Source organism: Mauremys reevesii, linkage group 2, assembly GCF_016161935.1.
Source record: "Mauremys reevesii isolate NIE-2019 linkage group 2, ASM1616193v1, whole genome shotgun sequence".
Taxonomy (NCBI): Eukaryota; Metazoa; Chordata; order Testudines; family Geoemydidae; genus Mauremys; species Mauremys reevesii.
The window spans coordinates 148,425,806-148,449,166 of NC_052624.1; the positions used below are offsets into that span (position 1 = coordinate 148,425,806).

Genomic DNA, 23,361 nt, shown 5'->3' on the forward strand with positions numbered 1-23,361 from the left:
ATCCCTCCTCCCTTCCCCCACCAATTCCTGGTGAGTCCAGATCCAATCCCCTTGGATCTTAACACAAGGAAAAAATCAATCAGGTTCTTAAAAAGAAAGCTTTTAATTAAAGAAAGAAAGGTAAAAATTATCTCTGTAAAATCAGGATGGAAAATACTTTACAGGGTAATCAGATTTATATAGCCCAGAGGAACCCCCTCTAGCCTTAGGTTCAAAGTTACAGCAAACAGAGGTAAAATCCTCTCAGCAAAAAGGAACATTTACAAGTTGAGAAAACAAAAATAAGACTAACACGCCTTGCCTGGCTATTACTTACAAGTTTGAAACATGAGAGACTGATTCCGAAAGATTTGGAGAGCCTGGATTGATGTCTGGTCCCTCTTAGTCCCAAGAGCGAACAACCCCCAAACAAAGAGCACAAACAAAAGACTTCCCTCCACCAAGATTTGAAAGTATCTTGTCCCCTTATTGGTCCTCTGGTCAAGTGTCAGCCAGGTTTACTGAGCTTCTTAACCCTTTACAGGTAAAAGAGACATTAACCCTTAACTATCTGTTTATGACAGGTCCTCAATCTCAACTGAGGCCTGTAGGTGCTACCATAATACAAGTACCGGTAAGTTATTATTTCTATTGTGATAGCGGCCAAATGCCCCAAATGGCATTGGAGCACCATGTTGTTAGGTGCCGTACATAGTAAAAAACACCAGTCAGTCCCCTACTCTAAAGGGCTTAGACTATATGAAGGGGGAAAGAGACAGAACACACGAAAGCAACATATACCGCTCCTTTCTAGATATAATTATCTTTATGAACTGTCCTCCAGCTGACCCTCTAACAAACTATTGCTTGTTTGATCACTAAATCGACTTATCCCAGCCAGTTTTATTTTCATCTGTACCCATTTCTCCAATTAATATCCATCTGCCCACTGATTAGCGTTGACAAGGAAAGCTGTTAAATATACAGAATTCCCCTCCAAGCCAAAATACCTTCTTAAACAATTTGCACCCAACATCCATTAGAATGGCAATTCTCAGTCTGGCTTTAAAATGTGCCATCCAGCTAGCCCATATTCCGTCCCATTAACAGAAATCTCACACTCCCCGATGACTTTGCACATGGGGATTTCCAAAAAATACTTAACACGGGGAAAAAAACAAAACAAAAAACAAACCACTTTTAAGACCTGCCTCTCTCCTCTCTGAAACAAAGTGCATGTTCTTGTCTGCAGTGCATGTTGGAATCTCATTTATAAGCAAAGCATTCATTGCACTGCTGCAGTCTTGGGGGCATAGATTAAAGTGAATTACAGCAGAGGGATTGCACTGAAGGCTGGTGTAGGGATGCTGGCTGCTTGGTGGGGATTTCCCACCGAGCTGTGAAACAGCAGATGGAGCAAACAGGAGACTCGTCTCCTCTCACAAAAACATGAATTGTGCTAACAGAATGGCAAAAGATTAGCCAAGAGGTTAGGGAAGGTAGGTCACGGTGACCCAATGGAACTACTAGATGACTGACTTCTAATCCTGTTCAGGAAGAAAAGAGCTTTGCAGGTCATTCTCTAAGGCTAACAGCCTAGATTGGCTCCATTGCAAGAAAATTGTTTTACCTATCCACTCTTACAGAAAATTCATTGCTATAATGTCATTTGATTGCAGCTTACATTGTTCTGCAATCTATTGCACTGTTTTATAATGCAGGACAGCCTTAAACCGAGTAACATTGGAAATAGCACACAGCTGCACAATTTCCTTCAGAGGATGAGAAGTGTTGTGTAGGGTGATCAGATAGCAAGTGTGAAAAATCAGGACGGGGGCAACAGGTGTCTATATAAGAAAAAGCCATAAATATCGGGACTGTCCCTATAAAATCAGGACATCTGGTCACCCTAGTGGTGTGTGAGGCTGGAACGTGCTGCTGGGGATACCCAGAGCTGGGAGTCACCGTGTTTCCTCACTGCCTCAGCAAGAGTGAGCTTTGCTGGAGATTAGACTGCATGTCAGCTCCCTGCCACACCAGTCTGACTTCTTCACCAGCTGACTCCACCAGGCTCTCCCAGCCCAAACATTGCCTAGCAGGTAACAATCACTGAACATCAGCTCCCCGCCCCCTGCACTTCAGAGATGTTTCTCTGCAATGTACAACCCCTTTACAGAAGATACTACATTTGCTGCTATGTTAGAGTCGGTGCATTGCAGCTTATTACTTAACTGGGGTAAACATACCCTTCTCTTCAAACGCAGCATGAAGTTGATTTATAGTAAAACACATTTATTAAACAAAAGTCATAGGTTTAAATAATACCCAGTAGAAGGAATAAAGGTAGAAAGTATAACAAAGAAATAAAAGGAAAAATACACTTCTAAGACTAAAACCTAACTTAAACTAGGGCTTTTTGTTTCAAAGCGATTTTCTCACGATAGTCCTTATTCCACTATATCTGGCTAGCTCTTAGCCAGAATCCTCACAGAGACTAAGGTGCTGGTTTCCTTCCCCCCTCATTTGAAGGATAACTTTGGCATTCCCTCCCCTTCTCTTTATAGTCCAGTAAGCCATTGAAATGTAGTCGTCTGAAACATAGCTTCAGATAAAGTTAATTTCCCCCGCCGGGCGTAGCCTCCAAGCCGCCTTCTGGTTATCTTTACAAAGCAAAGGATCTCTTCCTGAGACAAATGAATAGTTCAATGAATTTGGCCACACCTGCTCTTTCCCTTGGAGAAACCCTGTCTAACAACTCCCCCACGACATGTCTGGTTTGAACACCTTTTAGTCAGAGACTTTAAAGCTTAATATCAGTAAGTATCCATAATTCCACATATGGCATTGTCACATACATTTATTAATGATATTATTGACCAATGTGTTATTGGGTTTTGAATGGTACCTCAAAAACATATTAGTACAAATATTATTGCAGTAGTGTGTAGGGTATACTTAGCTATTGTACCAACCAGCCCCTTTCATATATTCTTTTCAAAGCTATTGTCAGCCAGCAAGGTAACTTACATCCATAACGGTCTAATAGAAAATGCATATAACTTTTTAATGTGGGAAGGAAATTCTTTGCTCCTCCTTCCCATATGTTTATCTTTAGACTGGCAACTCTTCGGGGAACCAGTTCTCTTGGTTTCTTTGTTTTGTACTCCACAGAGCACCTTGTTGGTGCTAACCAAACTGCATGATCTCAGACAAACAATCCCCTGTATTTCCATAGAGACTTTTGATCAAGGAGCTCACTACTAAGTAATTAACCCTCACAATACCCCTGGGAGGTTGACAGTGTCATTTGCTCCATTTTATAAATGGAAAAACTATGGCACAGAGAGAGGAAGTTACTTGCCCAAAATCACACGGCAAATCTGGCAGAGCAGAGAACAGAAACCAGGAGCCCTGCAGGTCTCCTGATCTATCTAGATAATAGATCTTGCACAATAAGCTGGCACATAAAAGCTAGCCTACTGTTATAGTCCTTCTAACAACTAATGGTAAGTAAACATCTAAAAGTTCATAGTTTAGGTGAAAAACAATTGAGCATCTGTGGCCAGATGGTTGCAGAAACATCACAGGACATCACAGAATCAGGTCACTTGCAAACCACTCAACCAGCACAAGGTCCACCCAAGGGTAAACTTGGTCACCAGCAGCAAAGACCATTTCAGCCCCTCCAAAAAACCAGCAAAGCCCAAAAACTCAGCAAGTGCAAACACACAGTTCACTCATCCCCCCAGACATCCTCCTCAGACAGTCAGATATGATTCTAAAAGAAAAATCTTATCCAATCCCAAATTAGATTTCATCAATAAAATCTTCATCATATAAAATAAAGAAATATAATATATCTTATTTAAAAAAATCTAATTATTCTAAAAAAAAAAATAATAAAGCTAAAATAAACTAAAAAAAAAAGATTTAGTAAAAAGTTAATCTAAGAGAAGAAAGAATTCAATGGAGAAGGTTCAAGTACACAGCAGAGATGAATCCAGTTCTTGAAAAGTAGATAGTCTTGTAGTCATATGTCCAGTCTTTTAATTCCCGTCCATAGGTATAGTCCAATGCTCCATAGTCAATGTCCCAGGCTTCTTGGCTGCTTGATCTGAATCCCATCTCAGATCCAGATGGAAGATGAGACGTGTCTCAGGATTTGTCCCAGGCTTCTTTATATTCAATAGGCTCAAACAAAGGCCTGAGAATCCAATAAACTCAAAACCTCACTCTTAAACATCCCAACAAACAGTTAAAACACAATTTATAATTTTACAAGTTCAGATAACAACCTTCATAGTTAATCAAGAAGACACAAAGACAATTACTATATTTTCATTAAACTTATTTTTAAACAAGAATTCAACATTTTAATTTGAAGATTTGTATTAGACAAGACTAACTTGCTGCCATCTTTGCTGCCATCTTACATCCTGCAAGACCTGATCTCAGTCACTTACATATTTACTTAACTTTCTAATCTGTTTCAAAGGTTCACCCATGGGTTAGTTCAGTCATGGTGTGAGTTAATCTGGTTCTTCTGTTCCTTCTTTCTGTTCCTGTCATTTCTATAACGTCATTTCATCCCACATAGCATATATATGATGGCACCACCCAACACAACCATTGATGCAGGATGCATCCTGGGTTCTGTCTCATCTGCATCCCTGTCTCATTTCATGTCACTGGGGTTCAGAAATGTTCTTAGGTGTGACATGGTGGGTCAACCCAATGTTCAATCAATAACTTGATTGGTTCTTTTAACGAACTTAAAATAACATCTGAACATCTTTAGTAGAACTAACTTAAAACACACAATACCAACTTGACACAGCCCTCACACTGACACACCCCTGAAGCACACCACTCTCACTCAAACACACTGTCCTTCACACACAATTTGGGGACCATGTTGTTCCAACACTAACACTTGCAACACCATGCTCACAGCTACTCTAACAGCTTCTTAACAAAGCAAGACCTTCTGGAAGCTGCTCACTCTGATTTCCAGCTAACTGGAAGGAAACCAACAAAGTCAGTGGATCCATTTATTTTCCAAAATTTGACTTTTGATTAAATTTCTTAAATTTTATTAACAACTTTTTTTGATTTACTGTCGCTCTGTACAGCTTCTTACAGGATTTCCAGAGGATCTCTTCTCTCAGCTCTAATTCTACTCACAATTCTTTACTTACTCTTACCTGCTCTTACCCTCTTCACAGGGCTTCCTCTTCTTTTTTCCTTTTTCATCTTCTCCTTCTTTCACTTCCTGGGTTTTATTTTCAATTCATTCCCTTAGGCCTCCCCACAGACTTTTTAATTTTTAGGCAAGAAGCACCAAACCTTAGATACAGACTTTCTAGATAACAGGTTTTTTCCTTTCTTTAGCTTGAACCAGTTCAGGAATCTTTCCTTTTTTCAGTTGTCAACCTGTTTGTCAAGTTGTCAACACAAAACAATCACCTCTATGCTCTTTGACCTGCCTGCTGCACTTTCCTGATCCACACACACAACACACCTGCACCTTCCACCCACCACCAGAACTGTCTGGACTTACACTAACAGAACTACACTCTGTCTTGGGAACCACAGTGCACTGCCCCCAGCAAACCAGACACAAGGAGTATTCCCCTCCATCTTCCAGCATAGCTCCATCCACAACCTTCCTGCTGGAATTTAACTCAACCATTAACCAATTACCACAACCTCTCCCATTAACCACACCCCACAGACCTGAAGGCCCCTTCACTTTTGCACAGAACACACAACAGCCGGACACACACCTTCTTCACACACACACACACACACACAGACAACTGCTTGGCTGTTCACACACAACTGCTATAGACAGAGACATACCCTTCATCAGGCACAAGTCAATACCTGACACACATTTCACCACACATCACCTTACACAGGTCTCCACACAGGGTCACATTCTCCACTATCCTCCAGGTCCAAACTGCTCTCCCTCCATTTCCAAACTCTCACCCATAGAGCTCCTCACCAGCTCTTTCAACTACCCCTCCTTACTTGCCCTCCCTCCCCTCAACTTGCCTGCCTTTCACTACAAACTGCTGCTCTTTTAGATAACACTCTGCTATTTTTTTCACACACATTACACATTTCAGGTTCACTTCTACCCCAGCCACCAATCACCAATCCATTACCATCACCATCTTTTTCTCCCCTCCAAGTTAAACCTTTCCTTTTTTCCATTTTCCTCTCTTTCTTCTCTTGATCTAGCTCTTGATTCACATTAGACTCTTCAGAGACATCAGACAGACATTCAGACACACACACACACACACACACACCTTGCAAACAGCTATTTCCACAACCACCTCTCCAGAATCCCAGCATCCCCTCTCCATAGCCATAGAAAACACAGACAGAGAACTGCCCAGCTCAATACAGTTATAAGTTATTATATGGATTTTCTTTACAGTCAAGTCCGTTCTTCCACTGCTTTTGACTTTGGCTTTTGGAGCTTTTTTCTTAGTCCTGCAGTTTCTTCTTGCATCTTGTCTGTTGTATTTTGTATTTTGTGAGCTCCTCCTCCCACAGCAGCTCTCAGACGTCCTCAGCTTCTTTTCTTCTCTCTCTCTCTCCTCTCTCTCTTTCTCTTCTCTCTCTCTCCTCTTCTCTCTCTTCTCTCTCTCTCTCTCCTCTCTCTCCTCTCTCCTCTCTCCTTCTCTTCTTTTTTTTTTTGTTCATTTTTGCTCTCTTCCATCATCTCTCCAGTCTCTCAAGCTCTCTGGTTCTGCAGTTTTTGCTTCTCCTGCTCTGCTGTTCCTCTCAGGCTCATGATCACTGATCTTCAACCAAAAAAATAAAATTAAAAAAATTTATTTAGCGTGGAGTCTACCCCCTGACCTCCTGTGGAGCCTAGCTGGGATACTGAGCTGGTGCTGCTTGTGCTGCGGTGCTGTGGTGCTGCTGCTGTCACTCAGCAGGGTGAACTGCACAAAAGGTGAAGACAAACCCCAGAGCAGCTGGTTATTCCCATTACTTAGTTATTCCAAAAGCAGAATTTACCAACCAGCCCAACCTCACAGTCACTTTCCTCACACAACCATAGCCCAAACCCAGTGCCCCCTTCCAGTTGCCCAGCAGCCACCAGCCACCCAGAGATGATGATGATGAGAATGATGATTGATATCATATAAAAGAAATCATATAAAAAAAAGTTCTTCCAATCCCAATACCCAGGCCCCAGGCCAGGTTATTACTTTTATTTCTTGATAAAACCCAAAATACAGCTATAGCCTTATTTTTTATAAAAAAAAAAAAATTAAAAAAAAAAGATAGAGAAGTTAAAAGTAAAGGTTAATCTACAGACAGACTTGAATTCAATTCTTGGGTCAGATAACACACAGCAGAGAGAGCTTGTAGTTGCCAAAAAAGTTCTTTTATAAATAGTCCCAAGGTGTCCAATGTCCATATTCAGGGTGGCTCAAGTCAATGACTGGGATCTCAATCTTCTTCTTAAGGTCCCCCTCTTGAAACCCAAAGCAGATCTGAGATGAAAGAAAGGGAAGGTCTTAGGCTTCTATACATTTTTCCAGCAGCCCCTGAGAAAGAAAAGGGCTCACTCCTTCTCCCAAACACTCCCTGGGCAATCTTACAGAATTAATTTACCCATTAAACAGTTCAGATACACAGGTTAACAACCTTCAAAGAGACACAGACACAATAATACTTTTTTACTCCAAGTATCATTATTAATTAATATATTTTTTTTTTTTTTTTTTAAAAAAAACTCTAGCAGACAAGACAAGTTTTTTGCTGCCATCCAAAGACAGAAACAATCTCCCCTCTTCCTCCTAACAATAACAACTTGCATTTCAAAGCTCTAGTCATTTATATATCATCTTCCTAACCCGTCCTCAGGTTCACACCCAGGTGGTAGGTGTCTGAGTTTTTTTACTCTTTCTGTTCCTGTCATCTTTCGATGAGATATTATATCACAGTCATAACGTCACAGCATCTAAAAACCCCTTGAGACTACATGAATGGGTTGGTCATTGGCAGAGAAATGACCTTCTTGGAAGTGGCCGTCTCATTATCTCTGTATGTGCTGCCAGCTAGAATCCTGAAATATAAAGATGTGCCAGAGAAGAAACTTTCCAAACAGTTTAGAATCTCAAAAAAATCTCTGTTTTTTTTAATCATTAGCAATTCAGCTATCCATTAAAGCCATCTGATGAAAAGCTTCTGTAAATTGGGTTAGTTTATATGTACAGTCGAAGCAGTTCACAGCAAGATCCCTGGCTTTTAGTCACACAAGGAGAAATTCACGCACATCCAGTTGGCCAACACAAGGTTGACCACCACTTACAGCCTGCTTACCTCTATTTTGGAGGCTTAAGGCTGACGTCAGTGATTAATAGCCCTTGTGTGAACCGTTGGCAGGGGTGAGTTTCACCCTGTGTGCAGGTACCACTATCCCCTGCTTTGCAGTATATCTGTATATCTCATATAGCATCCTGGCAACATTGAGATATCCTTACTCGCCCTAACTAGCTCCACTGCAGCCAAAAGGGATACTTATGAAGTAAGGTACTATGTCCGGTGATTAAATATCACAATGCAGCTCTCAGTGAATATGCACAAGCTACTGTGAAGAAGCCATTCCTTGTTTGCATTAGTGAAGCTTGGATTTCATTTCAAGTTTGCTTGCACAGAAGTTTGATACGTAACATTGCATTAGAGAATTAGATACTTCATCACTGCCTGTTTTTCCTCAGGGCAGAGGTAGTCAGTGCAATTAATCTGAAGAGAGCTGGCTACCACTGTTGATTATGAAATACCTTCGGAAAACGTATTTAGAATGGAGCTGAAACGAAACTGCTTATCAAAATTCCCAAATATTTTTGCATCTTCATGCTGGGTGGGAAATGGGTTTCCTGTCCCACAAACATTTTTGAAATCTTAATAAAGTTCTCGATCTGTACTGGGATGAAACCACAATTTTTCCATGAGAAAAAAAATCAGAGACCCAGCCAGAACAACCTGAGGGCTTCCCTCAGATATGAGACACCCAGCTTCAAGCCCCTGCTCTAAATCTGGCAGAGCAGAAATTTGAACCTGGGTCTTCCATATCCCAGGTGAGTGCTTTAACCAGCAGGCTATTTTTGTGGGGGGAGGGAAAAAAGGTGGTGTCTCTCTCCTCCCATAAATCCTGGAATTGAGAAACCTTCCCACCAGAAGTTTTGTTAAAACTGATACATTCCCATGAAAAGTTTTGTTTTTAATGACTCAGCATTCACGGACAAAAAGTCATTTGTCAGAACAATTTCCAACCAGCCTTAGTCCTGTCCTGGAACTGATGGTTAATCCCCTAATCAATTGCTATCTGGTATCTACAGACTGCCCAGGCCTAACTGTTGATCAGGGCCCATAATAGCTAGAACCCAGCCAATGAGCTCCAAAACTTTTCCATTGTTAATAAATGAAAACTTGCATCCCTATTGAATTCTACTGGACTTCTCTACAAATGACACATAAAATTAAAAAAGATGGGTTTATTTTTGATCCTTCACACAGTATGTTAGAAAACACTTGTGCTATATAAGTGATTTCTAAGGGCCCTAAATCAACATGAAGTGTTCCATCTGAACAACCCCTGCCAACGCATTTATTTTAGGAGTTGAACATAGCAGCATGAAATAAAAAGCACTAGAAGGGGTGGTGGTTTTATTACAGTCATTCCAAAACTTCACAACATACATCTTACATCACTCTACTCTATGCTGGGCACGTTGCCGTTAATATTCACAGTAAAGTATTTTTTATCAGTACACACACAGCGGTGTTTTACCGCAGAACCGAGCCTGCTCCATGAAATTGATGAGATTTTGCATCTGCTGCCCTCTGTCACAGTAAGCATAAGATTATCACTGTATTGAGTGTCTTTTCCCCCCACTCTCTTATTTATCCATAGGCAGAGAAAATAGAATGTTAGCCATAAATAGTGCTTATCAGCATAAAGAGGGAAAAAAAGTGAGACACTTGATGAATCTACTTCAAAGTTATGCACTCAAAATTATCCTTCTGTAGAATAATCATATGAAGGGAGAAGACGACATTCTATATATGTTTGATTTGAAAGGAAAGAGAAAGGGAAAGGTTGCTCCCGTCAGTAAATGTTGGTTTTATCCTGCTGTGTGGGAGGAAGCCACCCCAGAGCTGAGCCATGTAAAGGAATTCCACCGTTGATGTTACATTACCCTTGCTTCTAGACATCAGTAGTAATAAAATTGCTTCTAGACATCAAGAGTAACAGCTAGGAAAAAATTCGAATGCCCTGTATTATACGGGAAAGATTGAGCTTTCTTAATAGCCATAAAGAACAGGAAAGAAATACTTATATGCAGGAGGGTTGCTTGAGATTTTTCAGATGAAACATTTTTCCCACCAAAAAGGGAAGATTCAAATTGACCTGAACATTTTGCGAATTAGTGCTAAATTTGCTAAACTGTTTCATTAAAAAAAAATCCCCAAAAAGTTGAAGTGTTCAATTCAACGATTTCAAAATGTGTTTATTTTTCAATTTGAACTAACTTTCTGTTTTGAATTTTAGTTCAATTTTCTTAAAAAAAAAAAGATTAAAAAACAACCACCCTCAAACATTTTATATTTGGGTAAAAAAAATGTTTAGTTCAACTGGATATTTTTTCCTTCCATTTTTCGGTTTGGCCACTGAACTGAAACTCACCCACTCCCCACAATTATTTGCCTGGTTCTGTATGCAAGAGTGGTTGAGGAGAAAGCTAAGGTCTGCCACTGAACACACGTGTTTAGGAAATCTGAACCCAATCCTCATGTGGCATGTTAGTGGATGTATTTAGATGGTGATGGTAATGCTACTACGTGGTATATTTTTGGATCTATTTCGATTGCAAAGGAAGTTGTCACTCCTTTTTCACTCCTACCTTACTCAGGCAAACTCCCACTGAAATTAACAGGTGTTTGCCTAGCAAGCAGAAAAGCAATATAATCAAAAATTAATAAAGAAGTTTAGCCAAGCTAAATATTTTAGCAAAAGTAACACAGAGCAGATAAAAAGATGAATAAAATATTCTCAAATTTTGCCTTAAACACACTTGTGTGTGCAATAATTTTAAAGATTTTTCCAAAATTTGAGAGTTGCCTCCTCTTGCAAGACATTTCAGCAGGATATTTTGATGTCACAAATAACTAGGCAGCATTAACTGAAATTGGCAATTCATATCAGTGAACGTAGTCTATGAATAATACATACATATTTGTTAGTTCTTGAAATAACTGCTCTTCCTGCTTGCGCATTCATTATGATTTCTTGGTATTAGCTGAATACTTATCAGTATAATGTGAATAATCACATGTTCCATGCAACATGTCTTACATACATACATATTCACTTGCATAGTAGCTGCAAAGCAAGCTGGGAATACAGAAGCTACTGAAAAACTATGATAATCTTATAACATCAGAGGCAGTTATTGCCAGAGCAGCAAAGACAATGATGATTTGTTTCCCTAGTTAAGGGAACATCAATATCAATTCAAGATGTAAGTGCACAGCAATCAAAAGCAATGCTACACTTAAATCATAGAATCATAGAATCTCAGGGTTGGAAGGGACCTCAGGAGGTCATCTAGTCCAACCCCCTGCTCAAAGCAGGACCAACACCAACTAAATCATCCCAGCCAGGGCTTTGTCAAGCCTGACCTTAAAAACCTCTAAGGAAGGAGATTCCACCACCTCCCTAGGTAACCCATTCCAGTTCTTCACCACCCTACTAGTGAAAAAGTTTTTCCTAATGTCCAACCTAAACCTCCCCCTCTGCAACTTGAGACCATTGCTCCTTGTTCTGTCATCTTCTACCACTGAGAACAGTCTAGATCCGTCCTCTTTGGAACCCCCTTTCAGGTAGTTGAAAGCAGCTATCAAATCCCCCCTCATTCTTCTCTTCTGCAGGCTAAACAATCCCAGTTCCCTCCGCCTCCCCTCATAAGTCATGTGCTCCAGCCCCCTATTCATTTTTGTTGCCCTCCGCTGGACTCTCTCCAATTTATCCACATCCTTCTTGTAGTGTGGGGCCCAAAACTGGACACAGTACTCCAAATGCAAGTGACCATATGCTCGTATTGGTGTTTAATTAAAATAATAATAAAAAACAAACAGGACTGGCAGCAGACAGACTTGAGTGTTGTTAATTTCACTATCCAAACAATTAATACTCTCTGCACCCACAGACACACACACACTAGCAAAAATCCTTGATGGATCATCCCAGATCATTGAACTGAAGAGATACTTACTGAGAAGGAATTGACTGTGGCTGAACAACTGCTGATGTGTAAACAGAGCTGTCATGAAGCCACATACACTTTGCTAGGTATGACCTCAGTAACAGGAAGCTTTGTCTGTGTAGAATCCAAATCCTAAGGAGCAGAAACTAGCTGGCATGGATTGACCTGAAATATCGGCACAATTTTTCTGCAGCATCACTGAATTGGGCCAAGGGCTATCTACCTACATAGGTACTTATGGAGCTCCCATTTCCAGAGTATCTGAACAGCTTCCATTTGTGCAGACACTGATGGAGACCCCAAGGAGCACAGAGTCCAGGGGTATGAGGCTGAGCAAGTACCAAGAAGCTGCTGACCTCACCCCTGCTAGAGGGGACTGGTCCCAGGAGAGGCAGCTAGGGAGGGGGCATAACTTAGGCAGCTGGGGATGAATCCATATCTCATATCTCACAGCAGCCTACAAGACCCTAAAATCTACCCTTTCCAGCAGAACCCTACATAAGGGAAGGTAGGCAGCAGCAACATTACCTGCCCTTGTTCAGAGTAAACCCCCCACAAGGTGCAAGGCGGCTTGCAGGCAGAGAGAAGTATTTGTAGTCTGCCGCCATGGGAGGGTGTCGGGTGATTATACACTTGAGCAGGTCTGACATATCCTTCAGCAGATAGCAGTGGCAAGCTGTATTATAGCCTACAGGTGAGGCAGTAATGTAATGAGCCTTCAAGCCTCAAGGCCTGTAAAATAATAGCTTAACTAAACAAGGCAGAAGGCCCCAAAGCCTTAGCATAAGCAGCTAGCCAGGAGTAACCCTAGATCATAAGCTATCACAAGGTAGAATGGTGCAACAAACACTGTGGACAGGTGCTAGTTATTCCAGCTTGGGATATTTTATGTTGGGAACTTCAGCAGATGTCTGACCACAAAGTGCCATTGGTAACTGACTGACATATATACTAATGAGCTTGAGGTACCAGGCCTAGTACCCTATGGGAGAACGGCACCTCCACGTTAGTAGGGTGAGGATATGGAAACAAGGAAAAGGGGAGAAACCCCTTACTGAATATGCATTAGGCATAGTGGCATCAGAGTAACACATTATAAAAGTTTTATCGTGGCCAGTGTGCCTTGGGAGATGCCAGGATAATGACCACTGGGGCATTGTTACAAATGGTGGCCTGTATGGGGATCTGAATTGCTATGGACTTCTGAGAAAATCAGATCCAGCTTCCCCGGCCATGGGGAGTGACACCCATTCTGAATTTGTGTGCTTATGGATTTATGATTCTAAACTACTGCCTCCAAACGAATGGAGTTAGTTCTTTAAAACCATGAGCCTCTACTGCCTGAGTTAGAGCTCAAGCCCCACAAACAACCTGACAAAGGGCATCATTACACATGCCCCTGGCAGGAGGGAAGACACACAAAGATAATGTATTATTTTAGGAGAGTGAGAAACTTGTGATGGCCACTGGGTAGATGATGGTTGGCTGATGGTAGAATGAACCCAGTGTCAGTGGGATGCCAGCTGGAGTGGAGGGAACAGGCTGCCTGTTATTCACTTTGGAAACAGCAGCTTCACTTCCCAGAGATGGGATGAATTACATCTTTTGAAATCAGGGCCCTTCCACATGATTGAAGTACTGCAGCAGCAAGACCCAGCTGTGGGAAAATGGCCTTCAAACCTCAGAAGACCTAGGTGACTCACCTGGCTAGCTGCTTCAATGTCAGAGTTATCCGATAAACTCAGATCTGAGAGGTACAACTCCCCAGAATCCCAGGTATCCTTTCGATGCCTTGTGAACATGAGCAGAGTTGCACAGCAAGGGTCTTGCCATATTTCACTCCAGCCTTCCAGAGCAAGGATAGACAATGAAAATGTAGCAAGCCAAAAACGTTAGTTGAATGCAGTAAGTCAAGGCTCCAACAAAACCTTCAGAAAAAGGTTAAGAATCAAAGGGGAGGGCTCTGCTCCTCATATCCTACAGCTCTGGGTTGTTACAGAAAAGGGAATTCTCCTCCACACACACCCCCCCCCGATAAAAATTGCCTCACAAAAGGAACCAAAACTGTTTGTTCTTGGAACTGTTTGAACTACAATAAACCTAACAAAGGGGAGAGTGCTAAACCAGAGATGGAGTTGCAGCTTAAAAATAACTTTATATTTTAACCCAGAAGAAACCTAGCAACACTTTCCGCAGATGCTACTAGGCAGTCAACCGTATATAGTAAGAGAATGCTTAGGTATCAGCTTTGCAATTAAATTATACCAGGCCGCTGCTACACTGCTGCCTTCTCCGCAGAAGTTAAAATATCAAGTAGTAATTCCATACAAATATACCATCTCAATACCACAAGACCAGATACAACTATTACCTAGGTGGCAGATGATATATGTGAAATTTATAGGGCATAGGTGGGAGAAGCCATAGGAAGGAGCTGAAGCTGTGGATGGAGCTGAGGACTGAAGCTTGCACATTAAATTGTAGCATTCATCGCTACCTAGGACTTAATGGTTGTTGCTATGCAACACACCATGGCCACTTGGAATTTATAGCAGCAGCAGGGAAAGAACAATTTTCCAGTTCCAGAAGCACAGGCTCCTACTGCATAAACTGATGGAGAATCTCCAGTGCCAGTTAGGGCCTTTCTGCTATGATGCATTTGAGCAGTTCTGGTTCTATCCAGCAGATGAGAGTGGTACACGCATTTGCACAGTTCAGTGCAGCGTGTTTAGGAAAAGAAAATGCAAAACTCTGTTAAGGGTGGGGGAAAAAGAATTCCAAGACTAGATAAAAGCATTTGTAGCAAAGGAAAAGGTAGTCTGGAAAGAACGTGTGTGATATTCCTCTGTCCTCCCCACCTGTTTCTAATAAACTTTTCATTAACTGAATAGCTGCCACTGCCCTACGGGAAAGATTTGACTTGAAAGGTTGTTCTCCAGCATGATGAATCTCCACAAGCAAGAGTCGCATATCATCTCAGGTGTCATGCTCCCATTTCTACCTGGATTCACTATGAACTGTTGATGAAATCATATATAAATAACTGCCACAACACATGGGCTCAGTTTCCTATTCCAGCCTTTCAAGCTTACCCAGCTTCAAGTCAAAACACTATGTGCCATGCATCAAGCATTTATCGAGTGGTGCTACTATTGACGTTTTTGTGTTAATCAATGGAGCAACATTGAGTCCTACGAATCTGTGGCTGAAGGACAAAGACACATGGCCAATCAGTTGCTGCCTAGGAGCATTTTGAAAGGCCTCCATGATGTAAAACTGAGTTAATCATACAGCTTCAGTTAAACAGGTTCATTGGAAAGAACTTTCATGAATGAAATACTATACACCAGGTCAGCCTCTCTGTAGTCCACCTTCTCCCATAAAGAAGAATCCATGCCACAAGCAGAAGAGGGAAAACCCATTCAAGGTTGTTTTTTTTAAAAAGCTTTCTCCAGTATAGGTTCAGGGAGATCCTGGAATGTTAAGTGTCTCTCACCCTTCAGCTTGTAAAACATGGGATGACAACTCCACAGTGTAGAACAAGAAGAGTATAAAGCTCTTACCATCTTCAGCAGTGTCCTGTTGTCTCTGAGGGACCCAACCATTCCAATAAAGGAAACAGCAAACATTGTGATGCCCAGCAGAAGGAGAACCACAGCTGGAGCTAGGAAGATCCCTTCCAAAGTTCTGTGTTTCTGTCTTTCCACTTCTGCATAGATGCCAATGCACAGGATCACCAACCCGATTATCTGCAATAGAAATACATACATTACGTCAGACTCAAGGGCTGCAACAGGGTTGCAATAAAACAAAACCAGTTCTTACACGGCGAGACAGAAGGGTGAGATGATTTGGAGTTAAACTCACCAGGGACTATGGTATGCTCATTTTCACCAGCATACCATGATGGATGGTTAGAAAAACTTGGTTTGCCACGGTAGACACCCAGCACTGGGGATTGAATCTCCATTGAATCATGGAATATCAGGGTTGGAAGGGACCTCAGGAGCTCATCTAGTCCAACCCCCAAAGCAGGACCAATCCCCAACTAAATCATCCATTGAAATGCTTTGGCTCTGCTGTGGGTACCATAGCAAAGTGAATTCAGTATTAGTGGTATATCAAGGCTAACTCCATTGAAGTAAATGGAGTTCTATCTGGGTGGAAAGCAGCGAGATCAGAATGATCAGGCCTCTAAACTTCTATTAAAAAGATCCATCTAAGCTTGGACCCTCATAACCCAACCCACAAACTCTGCATGTCTGAAATACAAACTCTGATCTGGCTTTTGCAAATGGCCTCTATCTTTCTAGTGGGCCAAACAAAAATACTCTAGATGTAAATGCATCCCAAACATTAGGTGCTTTGAAATATGAACCCAAAGATTGCAGCTTCCGCCCCTCAATACCTGTGGAAAGTGAAACACCATGTGACAGCCTGAATTAGAGAGGGGTGACAAGGTATGGAAAACCAGCAGAGGAACCCGTGTTTTGTTCTCAATTGCTCGTTGGGAGCTGATGCTCCGTGCTAGCTTTTTGTTCTCCAGCTTAAGTCAGATATTGGAGCAGCACTTCTGAGTGAAAAGGTTCTGTATTGTTTCTACTGAAGTGACAAGGTATTATGTAAAGGATGGAACAGAAGGTGAATGGAAATGAAATTTAAAAATTAGACAGCAAAGAGCAGTTAGCTATCTGAAGGCTGTAGCAGCTTGGTCTGCAGCAGTGACATTTTAATATCTTCTGTAACTCTCTGGACTCAAAACACTTGCTGAGCACCCCCTAATGCCTCTGACTTCAACAGGAGCAGCAGGTGCTCAGGACCTTTGAAAATGATGCCATTAGTGCTCCACATGTTCACTTGCCATTTTACTCCATTTGGATGTCATAAATGACTTTACTGTTCAGCATTTCACAGTCTTACCCTAACAAGCACAACTGCTGCTGGAAACGGCAGTTCTAGAGGTTGCGCTCTCCTTTCTAAGTCAGTAGTGACATAACGCCCCAGCATGGATACAGCACTGGACAGGATACTGGACTGGGAGTCAAGAGACATGGCTTCTATTCCCAGACCTGCCACTGACCAACGTGCCTTGGAGGCAAGTTGCTTTTCTTATGTTACCAGCATACACAAAGAGAAGTTAGATAAAAATATAAAATACTCTTTCAAGCAGGTGTCATAACACCATTTTATTTCTTAGAATCCAGAATCCTAACACACAAGAACCAAAAACAGAGAGAAACTGAAAGCAAGCTGCTCCATAAGGCCAAGAGACACAACTCAGTGCAATTTGCTCTAGCCTGGCTCTCTGCAGACTGACTGCACAAGACCCAGTCCCAGACTGCATGCTTCCCTACGGACCCTCCTAGCTTGCAAGCAGGACCAGGAAACCCCTTACACTTAAAGTCATAAGTAATTTTAAGACGTTTTTGAGTATACTACAACTTTGCTTCTCTGTGCTTCCATTTCCTCTTCTAATCCCTTTGCCTGCCTTACCTGTTTAAATTCTGAGGTCTCTGGAGCATGGCTTGTCTCATGGAGTGTTCCTATAGCGACTGGCAGAAAAGGGGCCCTAAACTTGGTTGGGGCCTCTAGGCGCTGCTATAATACAAGCAAGCAATAACCACAACCATCACCCACACTGTGCTATCATCTTTCAGATAGCCTTAAAAATCAAGGCCCTGCCCACTAGATTATTACAGAGAGCTCTGGCTGCTCAGCATTTCTAAAAAAACAGGCCCAGGCCAACCCAGGCATTCACACATTAAGGCTGCCAAAGCCAGTGTCCACTTCTGAAACTATTTTTTTTAACCTTAACCTCTCCAAACTTGTTACACTGGCTATACAAGGGGGTAGCACTTGCATATCCCACAGGGCTGTTGTGATGCTTAATTAAATGATTCGTGTCCATAAAGAGCACTGAGATCTTCAGATGAAGGCATAATATGAATGTGCTCATTACCTAAAGATGCAGAATCTGAATCTTCTCAGAATATAGCAAAGAATGATTAAGAGTCAAACATTATGTGTGTTCTCACGTCTAACTTCTGTTTCTCAGGGGCCTGTCTGTAATTCTTTGGAATCATTCTACCGTATACACAGTTTATTAAAAGGATCTTGCATGATTCTTCATAAGGGACATTGGATCAGATATTGAACAGAGTGTCAAATGAGCTGGATTCTGTTCCTGTCATGTGCTGCATGACCCTGAGGAAGTCATGTCTCCATGTGCCTCAGTTTCACTATTTATAAATTAAGCTAACAATACTTAGTCACTACTCAAAAGTTCTTTGAGACCTATTGTTGCAAAGCACTATGCAAAATCTCCCTATTAAGACAGTCTTCCATCCTCGACTTCTTTGAGATGGCCCTAATTTAAAAAGAGAACACAAAATTTCTACAAAACAATTTCCTAACAAGGAAAGGCTTAAAGCTCTACATCTAAGAATAGGTTCTTGCACACATACTGATACAGATTAAGTTGATGGGTGACAATTTATCTTAGCCACTTGCATGCTTCAGATTGAAACTGGCAATTAGTTCTGAAGTGCTTCATGTTGTCAAATGCTGGTTTGCTTTATGCCCGTCAACTAGAAATGGAAGGGGAAGAGAACTGATTACTTCTCAGCCAGCTTCCAGCTGACATCTGAAAAGGTTAGCAAGAAAACCCAAGGTGCATTCAGCCTTAACAACGCTTCATGCTTCCACAAGCACTGCAGGAAACAGTAGTTTCCAGCCCTTTCAGTTATGGGGGATTTGAAATCATGTAGTGTGCAAATTTCCCAGTGACAGGTGAATGCATGAGGAAGGAACATTCAAACTACTGTACCTGGGTTGATCGGGACCACATGGTGCTCAGTGTTTGGGAGGGGGTGTGATGGCACTCTGGATTGGTGCCTATAAAAGCTTCCATGTTGATATGGATGCGAAGGAGATAAAACACAATGGATGCCTTTGCAGTGTTCCCCATGTATGCATTCATAACTTGTTTTCTTATAGGTGCTTTCAGAGCTAGGGAAAGATATAAGATGGACAGCCCAGGAGAGTTCAAATACAGGATGAGAAATGCAGAGCTGAGTTTTACATCCTGTCCCATCAAATATTTCATCCTTGACCTACTGGGGGAATTATTTCTAGAGCTACGGGGGTAACACATGCTCCATGCCAACTCAACCTGTCTAATAAGCCTGCCAATAACAGGAACACTTAGCAACAATATTTAATGATTCAGAAAAACCCCAATCTCCAAAGAAGAGAGAAACCCAACTTCCCTGTCTGCCATAGATCCCTGTTCCCCTTGTGCCTCCACACTTGCAGGGTGTATTTCAGCATCTTCTGTTGTAGAGGTGGGGAGTGGAGGGGGCTGAGAGAGAGAGGGAGACAGGTGCTCAGGGCTATTTAGGTTCAAGTCCTGGCTCTGCCATGGGTTTCCTGTGTGGTCTTGCACAAATACTCAGCTCCCCATGTGTAAAATCAGGTTGAAACACTCTCCCCCACCCTCTCTCTATAATCTATGGAGATTGCAAACTCTCTGAAGCAGGGTCTCTTACTAAGTGTATATACAGCATCTTGCGTAATAGGTCTCCAATCTCATTTGTGGCCTGTAGTTCCTACTGTCACACTACTGCTTTATTAAGTGCTTGTCTAGCCCTCTGGAAAGGAAAACATTCCTTTTTTTATTGATAGAAATTTCTTGGACACTAATCACCATATCAATATTACAATACAGAAATGCAATTTCATATTGCACAAGTGAAAACGGAGCTCTAGCTTTGCATAGCAAGTATTTTAGTGACATGACTTTGCCTTTCCAAGCTAGCTCCACAGTTTCACTGCTTCTGTCCTAACCATTTCATTCGATTTCTCCAGCGTTTTCATCCTAATTTATGTTGATATGTCAATCCTTAACTTTCATGCATTTTCAATCCTCGCTCTTTTCTGGAGTTTTTGAAATGGTAGTCAGATTATTTCTGGAACATAATTAATGTTTGGTTTATGTCCATCAATCACTGTCTACCTTCAGGCTACTAATTTTTCATTTTTAAAAGGAAATTAAATCTATAGAGAAGTGAGGGTTTAACTCATGATACTTTTAGTTATTCAAAATTCAACTGGCAGAAATTATTCTGATAAAGTGCCATTAATCATCATTTCATCTTTAGATTCTAGTGGGCACTGGGGCCAGGTTTGGTTTAAAGTTACTTTAAATCTTATCTGGCGTTCCAGACAATATACCAAGATTTGGGCAATCAAAGAAAAGTCAAGTCCCTCCTTGATCAGTTTCTCTATTGTTCCTAATCTTTGTGTCACTGTTTGAAGTTGATAAACCCTGAACACTTCTTGTTTTTTAATTAATGAGTATGTCATAATGAATTAGGAAACAGTTCAATGGCACCTGTGTGTATATAAGATTTTGAAGCTGGTTCAAGAGTTGGCTGCTCATGTGCTCTAGCAAGAAAATCTTGACTTCCATTAATTACTGAAAGCTTGTGAAACTGACAAAGCAGGACCAAAGGAAGTACACACAATGCACTATGCTACCCATGAATATAAACCCAAGTTGGTGTTTGGCATGTGGATACCTGCATTTTGCATGCTTCTTTAAAAGTGACCCTTCTGGGACTAAGGTTAACATGGCATATCTGAAGCAGGGTTTGTTCTAAGCATATTCCAAAGTACGGGGTGGATCAGGGGCCCTCACACTTAAAATATATATTTAGATGGTGCTGGCTTCATAAGAGCTGGGCAAAAAATTCTGAGTGAATTTTTTCCCCCAAAAAATGCAGATTTGAGGCAACAGCTGTTTTGCGAATTCATGTCAATTTTGCCAAACTGTTTTGGTAACAAAGCAAATACAAATAAATTTCCTTTTTTATTCAAAAGGTCTTTTCATTTAGAAATTGGCTTCAATTTTATTAAAAATTAAAAAAAAACATTTTTTAAAAAGCTAAATATCAGAAATGTTTCATTACACACCAAACTAATTATTTTTTATTTTTTGCAGTGCCAGTGAACCAAAAAAAGAGGTATGCGCATAGCTCTAATTGTAAGCAACCTGCTCCATAAAAACACAGAACCCATCACTGACCTCCAGTGATGGACTACAGGGCTCCCAATATCTACCCACTCCCCCTTCTAAAGCTGACTCCCTGCAGTGGTGCTCACTCACCCTTAGAGGGCCCCCTTGCATCAGTGCAGGATGTTGCCACTATCTTTGGCTTCAGCCACTCATGCTAGCCGCCTGCCTCTGGCTCTGGCTCTTCTGTGGCTCAGCCCAAGTCACCCAAGTCCACCCAAAACTGAATAACTCTTCTGCCCACTTGGGCTACTGAAATCTTCTCTGCTTACATCAAGGCAGGAAACAGAGTCAGTAAGACCACCTACACTGCAGCTGGCAGTGAATGTCCCAGCCCGGATAGACAATCACCCTAGGAGGGCTCAAGCTAGCACAGTTCAGTCTCTCAAGCCCACTTAACCCACTGGATCCAAGCTTGGGTGACTAGCCTGTGTCTCCACTGGCACCGCCATGTCCTCATAACCAGTTTTAGTATCCTAGCTGATCAGAGGCCATTTGTTAGAGTCTACGGAATCAAACAGAACTTGAGTTTGGCTGCAGCAGCCTGATGCTAACAGGTATTTAAGAGTGCATCCACTCAGCCTCTTCCTATCACCCCCACACTGTGGAATGGGCTCCCACAGCACCAGCGGCTCTGGACCCCCGCCTCAGCTCAATGCAATGGGATGTAGTAGCTACGTAACAGTTCAAAATGTCATCAGATCATAAAATACTCTCCTATCTCAAAGGAGGTATTGTGAGTCTTATTTGATATTGAAGTGCTTTGAGATCCCGACGAAAGGCATGATGCAGGGGAGGAGAGCTATTACAGCTGGCAATAAACACATTCAAGTACAGATTTCTTTACATTGCCCAAATTAAAGAGAGACCTGCATCTCTCGTGTGTACTATAAGAAACCGCAACATTTTATTCCAAGCATGACAACGGAGCAAAGGAATCAAAGTTGGCAAATATTGAACTAATACGCTGTGGAAAATTTTGAAATGCTTCTTCCCATCAAACACCAGTTTAATTTCATTTTGTAAAAGGTCAGCCATTTGAACCAAGCAGCAGCAGCCGCTCTCTGAGTGAAATACTGCCTTCTCTGTCTCTAGCTTTCTCCATGCATGGACAGCGGTGCATCATCAGACGCTTCCCATTTTAAACACTTCTGAGCCCTTTACTCACTTTTGTAGTGTTTTTCCTCCACAGTCAATTTAGATTGTGCCAATCAAATCTACTCACTCTGTTTGAGTTTAATTTTAGTTCTGAGGAGAACAATTGTATTCAACACTTTGATGGCTAGTATGTCGTTGTCCCAGATCTGGTCCAGCTCCCCCTGCTGGACACTGCTGTGACGGGATCCAAAGGCTGAATCCTGCATATCCTTCCCTTGCTGGAGCTGTGTTAGTGGGGACCCTGTGGTCCAATTGCCTAGGTGCTGACATTAGTGCTATCTCCTACAGGCCTCCCCGCAGCATGTTCCCCAGAATCCCATGGAAGTTGTGAGCCTTCTAGGTTACAGCTTACTCTTCAGAGGCATGTGGCCGTGAAAGTAAATAGACATAGGGTTAGCAAAAGGTTTCTAATTCAATGACTCTTTACTCAAAAGATAAAGCACAAGAGGAAACAGAAACCCTGAATGCAATGCCACTCAGTGTATCTCACCTTTCCCTTGGGCATCAATCTGTGTTCAGGTAGCCATGGTTTCCTCCTCTTCCTCAAATCAGTCTTCCCTTAGCTTGAGCTGATGAAAGCTCCTGCCCTGTTATAGCCTCCCAATCTCCTCTGTCACGTGAACTTCAGGTCAGCCTCAACAGAGGAGCACAGATCCCTATTAGCTGACTCCATTGCCAGACAATCTCTCCTCTGCAAAACCAGTTCTGTTGGTTAGGAGCCAGCCTTTTGTCTAGAGTGCTGCTATTTGAATGAAGGACCATCAAGGTTAAACGACCCTCTCTTGTTAGCCCTGTGCCTCTCTCTATCCTTTGGAATTCCAGTCCAACACGAGCTCTCTCAAAAAAAAA

General features: G+C 41.8%; 1 protein-coding gene across 13 annotated transcripts in view; it reads right to left on the reverse strand.

Moving 5' to 3' along the window:
• LOC120397400 (tetraspanin-15-like) overlaps positions 1-23,361 on the reverse strand; it is a 248,840-nt gene that overhangs the window by 161,977 nt on the left and 63,502 nt on the right. For 12 of the 13 annotated variants that reach the window (XM_039523167.1, XM_039523165.1, XM_039523170.1 and 9 more), the window contains one exon: positions 15,845-16,030. In XM_039523167.1, the coding sequence (XP_039379101.1) occupies positions 15,845-16,030 (186 nt within the window). Of the gene's footprint in view, positions 1-15,844; positions 16,031-23,002; positions 23,231-23,361 lie in introns of those variants that run through there. The other variant, XM_039523175.1, reaches the window with a different exon arrangement.